The sequence below is a fragment of the Corvus brachyrhynchos genome, unplaced genomic scaffold, assembly GCF_000691975.1.
Source record: "Corvus brachyrhynchos isolate BGI_N302 unplaced genomic scaffold, ASM69197v1 scaffold255, whole genome shotgun sequence".
In the NCBI taxonomy this organism is placed as follows: Eukaryota; Metazoa; Chordata; class Aves; order Passeriformes; family Corvidae; genus Corvus; species Corvus brachyrhynchos.
In genome coordinates this window covers 8,682,397-8,689,380 of record NW_008238358.1, presented here as the reverse complement: position 1 = coordinate 8,689,380, position 6,984 = coordinate 8,682,397, and the positions used below count along the sequence as shown (strand labels likewise).

At 34.6% G+C, this 6,984-nt stretch overlaps 1 protein-coding gene across 1 annotated transcript in view; it reads left to right on the top strand.

The window, feature by feature from the left end:
- SCN2A (sodium voltage-gated channel alpha subunit 2) overlaps nucleotides 1-6,984 on the top strand; it is a 74,377-nt gene that overhangs the window by 26,227 nt on the left and 41,166 nt on the right. The window contains 4 exon segments of the mRNA XM_017735761.1: nucleotides 655-744; nucleotides 2,241-2,369; nucleotides 2,857-2,948; nucleotides 4,028-4,300. Coding sequence (XP_017591250.1) covers nucleotides 655-744; nucleotides 2,241-2,369; nucleotides 2,857-2,948; nucleotides 4,028-4,300 — 584 coding nt within the window.

Genomic DNA, 6,984 nt, shown 5'->3' with positions numbered 1-6,984 from the left:
TCTGTTCAACTAAATGAAATTATTTATGACTTGGACCTGTTCCGGAATTCTATTTGGATTTCTTTTTTTGAGAATCACATGCGCCTTCCCCTCCCAACAGCATTTATATTACAAAAGTCATATATAAAACAAACAGCAATAAAATACTTTTCTTGCTAAGAGTTCCCTATGTTCTCTCCTACTATCTGGCAGCTAGCTTCCAATGTATCATCATGATAAGCAAAAATATTGATACATGCCTTATTTTATGGTAAAACATAAAAGTGAAGAAAATGTATTTTTCATTGCTCTGTATGCATGAAGCAGATCAGATTTGTCTAGATCATCTAAAAGAAATACTTTTTATGTTATTCCATGGAATTAGAAGCTAATACTTCAAATGTTGACATTTTTATTCAATAAGAAAAAATAATTTAGAGTTGGGGCTCTTTTTAAAATGTCTTTCAGATTTTTTAATTTTTAGTGTATGATTGTTCTCTTCTAGCTATAAAGCAGTGAAGGAAAGCTTTAACATATTCAAGGCTTTTCCCTGGCTATTAAAAGAGCAGTGAAGGGATAGATGGCTCCTGATAGTGAAAGTCTACCAAAGCAGTGTGTTATTTGATACTCTTTTTATGATATTTCCTGGCATACATTCCTTAACTCTTGGCCTACATTATTCAGCATGCTTATCATGTGCACTATTTTGACCAACTGCGTATTTATGACCATGAGTAACCCTCCAGACTGGACAAAGAATGTAGAGTAAGTTAAATGGATTTTCTCTGAATAATATCCAGTAATCAGAAATAAACTACTGTAAATTACTTTAAATGAGGATGGCTTCCACTGGCAGCAGCTACCTTATTGGGATATCCTTGCAACAGCTATTCTGATGCTAGTTTGCTGTAACATTAAATACGTATAAGTGTCTCATGATAAGTTCTTTAATGTCCTTCCTCTGTTTGCAGTGCTAGATGGGAAACGTAAGAAAAGCTATCCTTATGATCATACAGAAAAAGTGGATTATAAATATTTTTGACTGCGTCCTATGTCACATCTGTGCAAGAACGCAGGGAAATGCACTCTTTCATCTCTATTGAAATAACCATTACTGATAAAGGGACCATCTTATGGATGGCTGTGTTCATCACAGTGCAGCTTTCTCTTACCAAAATCAATGTAACAATGTAAAACTTGTTTGCAAAATAAGCTATAAAAAAGTATTGAAATGGTTAGCTAATCATTGGTGTGATATGATGTCAGCTTGGCTAATTGGTCCAGTATGATGTCAGCTGCGAGGTGCCAATACACAATGACAGTTCCAAGGCTGCAGGCCGCAGTGTGAAACTGTTCTTGGGGCTTCCTTTCTGCTGCTTCTTCATTTCTTACTGCTTGGGCTGATACATGTCTGTTCAATCTTCAATAACCAAAAGTGAAATCATAGGGCTATTAAGGTCAACAAAGACATTCTCATTTTGAGTTCAGTGTGAATACATATGTATTCAGGATATCTAGCATGTCATAAGTATTTATGATAAAGATTGGTTGCTTTGGTATTTCTTCATGTCTCTGTATTGTGCCATTTGGAGTTACCATGCATGTCCTCATACGTGGAGTAAAGTTCTGCAGGAAATAAATTCTTTAGTAATTGAACTGAAAACTTTTGTATTGGAAAACTGTTTTCAGGTTGGCTCAGTTAGAGTAAGCTTTTTAAGCAGTTTAATTTGAATTCCTTTTCATTAAAGATATAAATAAAACTAAGTTTCAGGATGACATCACTTGGACACAGAAGATGAAATTACTCAAAATGCCAGAATTACATATTTTTTTCGACTGATGAGGGTTGGCAATCGCCAGCTCTTGGTAATAAGCAACATTTCAGCATAAAAATAATATTGAAGAAAGGAATTTTTAACTGAAAGAAACTTCTAAAATCCTAATGTAATCCATCTGTGTGTTTTGTTATAACATGGATTCAGACTGGACATAAACATGCACCGCTGTAGTAACTGGGAATTTTGCATGTGTCTTATTGTATAGATTATAGAAGTTGAATTTAAGCTATAGGTTATCAGTTTTTTAATCCTAATTTCATTCCTCTTTCCTTATGGTATGAATTATGCAGGTGTTAAAGTTGGATGTAACTGTCACTATTTCTTATGCCACTTAAAGTGAAGAAAACGAGAATAAAACAACTAGAGAGCATCAATTGCAAAGATAACATGATCTATAAACTCTGTCTTGCGTATTTTCCTCAGATACACATTCACTGGAATTTATACCTTTGAATCACTTATTAAAATTCTTGCAAGGGGCTTCTGTTTAGAAGATTTTACATTTCTCCGAGACCCATGGAATTGGCTAGATTTCACTGTCATCACATTTGCGTAAGTCTTCTACTTGTTTTTTTAAATAAAAATTCTTTCTGGTAGCATGAGATTAGTGACTAAAAATTGCCTCGTATCTTGTCAGCCAGAGTATTTGGAGCCTGGACTTCCTGCAGTTTCAATATGTTTCTTCTACCTCTTTTACACAGTTTAGTATTTCTAGCCAAGCATGTGCTGCAGAGGCCAGCATGGTGTGCCAGCCCATTAGGATTGTGAATGCCATCACCCTGAACTGTTCATATCCTGTCTCCTTTCTGCATACCAGAATTAAAGGAATCTTTTTTTCCTGCTGATAGCTGACCAGATTAGTTTTCAAACATGAAGTAAATGTGGTTTATTATTATAAAAATTAATTTAATTTTATGGCCAGAAGCATTTTTATAACACAGGCAAAATACAGTGAACGGTGAAAAGGTCTTGCTCAAAGACCCAAGCAAACAGAATAAAATCTGCCTCAATTCTGAGTAATTGTGATTTAATCCTACAGGTATGTAACAGAATTTGTAAACCTAGGCAATGTTTCAGCTCTTCGAACTTTCAGAGTATTGAGAGCTTTGAAAACTATTTCTGTAATTCCAGGTAAGAAGTAGTTGGTGTAAGGTGTTAGGCCCCTTGTATCTCCAACTGTTATTTGTGTGCTGTCATTGTGTTTGTGTGTGAACTCCCCTATTACAGATATGTGACAGAGTTTGTGGACCTGGGCAATGTCTCAGCGTTGAGAACATTCAGAGTTCTCCGAGCTTTGAAAACAATATCAGTCATTCCAGGTGAGAGCCAGGTTAAACACCGAGGCTGACTTTTGTCCTACAAAGGCTGTACTCACTTTTTTAAAGCATAAGCCTTGTTTGCTACACATTGTCAACAAACCAGAAAAGCAGGAGTCAAGACATGTAATTTTATTTAAATTGATTCATGCTTGTATTTAGTTGTATTTTCTTCTCAAAAAAAAATCAGCCTTTGAGTTTAACAAATTCTTGCATGAGATATTTGCAGTAAACAGCCTATGTGATTTGCATCTTATGACATCAAGCTTTCCTTTACATGTTTTAAATATAAGTTAATTTTAAGCTTTCATACTGATGCAAATTTTCTCATTTATTGAAGGCACTTGATATAGCAACTTAATTCAGTTTTAAGTTATGTCTAAAAAATTAAACTCTAAAGGATAGCATGGGCCATGCATGGGGTATCGTTTTAAAGATGTCTTTCTTCTCCAAACCATCACCCCTCTTATATTGTAAGAAGATTATTATGATATCATTTGAATATTCACGTATAATGTCTTTACAATGGGGTTACTAATATAGAATACATCACAAAAGGTTCATAAAAGAAAGGTTTGGGCAAGAAGCATCAGCAAAAGCAAACAATGCTATTCTATGTAGGGTTGAGATGTAGCATGAATAATAAAATCACTTGTTTTGGCACAAACAATGTGTTTGGAATTATCTACTTTTTATTTTTATACACTATAAAATAAGTATAAACTTACATATTTTCATTCATCTTTCCAAATAATAAGGCTTTTCATGAAAATTATTGTGTCACAAATTACTAGTCTTTTTGCATGAAATCTTTACCAGGAAAGCAGTCACATGATTTTTTGTGTGTGTTTAGAATCTATTTAACATCATAATAAAAATCTTATCTCTTTGCAGGCCTGAAGACTATTGTGGGAGCCCTGATTCAGTCTGTGAAGAAGCTCTCAGATGTGATGATCCTGACTGTGTTTTGTCTGAGTGTATTTGCACTGATAGGGCTGCAGCTGTTCATGGGCAACTTGAGGAATAAATGCCTGCAGTGGCCTCCAGACAATTCTACTTTCGAAACAACTGTTATTTCCATTTTTAATAGCTCTATAGGTGAAAATGGTACATTTATTAATGCAACAATGACAACATTTAACTGGGATGAGTACATCGAAGACAAAAGTAAGAGTTAATTATATCATCTACTGCATTGATTTTCTGGTATTGATTTAAACAGATTTGAGAACATCAGTATCTTTCCCTTGCCTTTAAAAGTGTGTAACCTGGCCAAGAAACATAAAAGCACTCATTTTTCTCTAGTAAATAAAAGCACAGTCATTATATAATTTAACATACTCATAATATTATACTGGGTAGCAAATTACCTTTTTTACCTTTCACAGAATATGACTTTTAGAGTAAAATCACATTGCAGCATAAACCAGAAATTTCCGTGCTAGCTTCAAGCCTCCTGAAATAGTGTGACAGCCCTAACATGGGATCTGAAATGTAAGAGCTAGGTTAGTGCAAGATAGTGCTCAATATAATAAGCCCACATCTGAACATCAGCTAGCCCAAGAACCCTGCCAGAGCACGTAAACGTAGCTACGTTGTTCCTCCTGGAGTTGAGTGCCTCTGTGCCACATGCCCTTGCACAGCACAGACACACCTTTAAGAGAATACTGGTGATTTATCCCATCTTTCTTGCAAAATAAGAACTAGATTCCACATTTCTGTCTTTTGTTTCTTATCTTTGGAAAATCAAGAAATGAGCATTTTGTACCTCATAGTACACTATTCCCACCATTTTAGGTAGTTAATGTTAGTATTGTGTTAACAAAACTTGTTGAAAAATTCAGATAAAACAACTCTGAACATACATATAGTACATTGCTATTTTGTCTTTCATAATACTATTGTTAATCTCTCCCATTTATCTGTTCAGCCTCTTCTATTTATTTTAGTGTATTTAGTGTATTTAATGTATTCATAATTAGGCCTAATAGGTTTTTAATTAAGTCTGTATAAATATTTTAACTGGTGACTATATCACTGAAAGTTAGGAAACCTCAGTTTAAGAATGAAATGCTTTTGTATCCAAGTCTCATTGCCTTATAATCTTTTAATATACTTATCATCTCAGCATGCTTGAAATATACAAATGTCATGCAAAATTTTGGATCATAACTTATTCTTAAAGCCATCTGAGGAACAGATTCCATTCCATTCCCCTTTAGTTGTTTCTGGTACTATGACACACAAATAGAAAGGGTTTTTTTCTAAATATCTGACCTACATTTTCCTAATTTCAGATTGAATATATTACTACATCTGCTGTGGACTTAGAACTAAGATTATCATAGACTACTTTATATTAGTCTTTATGCAGTTATCCTCTATATTTCTGGTCTTTCCTAAGTCAAGTGATCCTATTTTCTGTTTTGCATTTTCTATACCTATTTTCTTTTTTTTTTTTCTTTTTTTGAATCTTTCCAGTTAGTCTGGCATTTTTTTCTTGTTGTTTTTCTTTTGCCCTTTTTTGTACAGCTTTTGTTTGCTTGAGGTTTTTTGAGATCCTCAAATTGGGTACTAACTCCTCCAGCAATTGCTTCTGATTTGTATCTTTCCCTCATGCCATATATGCAACATTCCTATTAACACATTTCAAAATTACCTCATTTTTATGTCATCACTGTATTGTTGATTCACAGTCAATTTTTACTTTGTGACAGGTATTGCATCTTTTTGTACAGCGGTGGCTGTGGCCACGTCCTGACTGTATTGTATTTATGTATTTGATTTTGCCTTGATAAGTGTAGCATTTTCCACTTGTCTCTATTGGAATAAATCCAATTGCTTTTACTTGTCAATTTGTAAAGGTCATTCTAAATTTCAAATACCTTTTCTCTAGCTTAATGTCTTCAGAATACTTGATGCATTTTTTTTCTATTGCTTTGTGTCCTGAGTTAGTAATGAAACTTGTTAGAAAACCATGTCTAGCACAGATACCTGGGATATCTTCAGAGAGTTGCCCTTATGAATTGGCACTGGGTCACTGGCAACTGCTCTCTAAGAACTTTCTTCAAGTATTTTGTGGTATTTCCAGCCAGAACATATCTCCTTTATTTCTATCTGGAATTGTCATGTAGGACTTGTACCCCTTACTGTTCTGTTATTAAGTTGGCAGGAGACAGGAATAGTTTTTTATCTGGCATATTTTCTACAAACTCATATTTGCTATTTTTGTCGTTTTATCATTATCATTTTTGTATTAAAAAAAAATCTTACTTAAGTGTTTTCCAAAGTAGTGGACTGAAAGTGGAGCTGTGCCACATAAGAATGTGTATTAGGCCCACAGACAGTTTTGCAAGTTCTGCTTGGAGCCCGTTTGCATCTTTAAACTTCTTTTTAAGTAGGGGTTAGATGTCTCACAGGGTCTGACTGTGTGATCACCAGAATGTCTGAAAACCCACTGATTTCTTATATGATATCTGAGACTAGAATTGCAGATACATAAATTATGGACATAATTTCTCTTTCTCTGTAAAGTAAGCAGATTTTATGCTGCCTCTATTGTATACTGGTGATGACAGAGTAGAAGCAGTCAGTAGGAACTGGTTGCAATTCTCTTCTTGTCTGTTTAGCATTAGCCCTCAGTTCATGCCAGCTAAGCTAGTCCATGCCATCTGGCAGTGAATCTCATGGAACCATCTGCTTCCTGAGAACAGCCAGAACATACCTAATTCTGGCAACTTTAGCTTAATGTGCCACCTGACCCAAAAATCTCCATTAGAGGTTCCCATTTTACCCTAAGAATGCCAAACTAGGAATTGATGGCAAAATGTGTTTCCCTTTCTGTTGCAAAG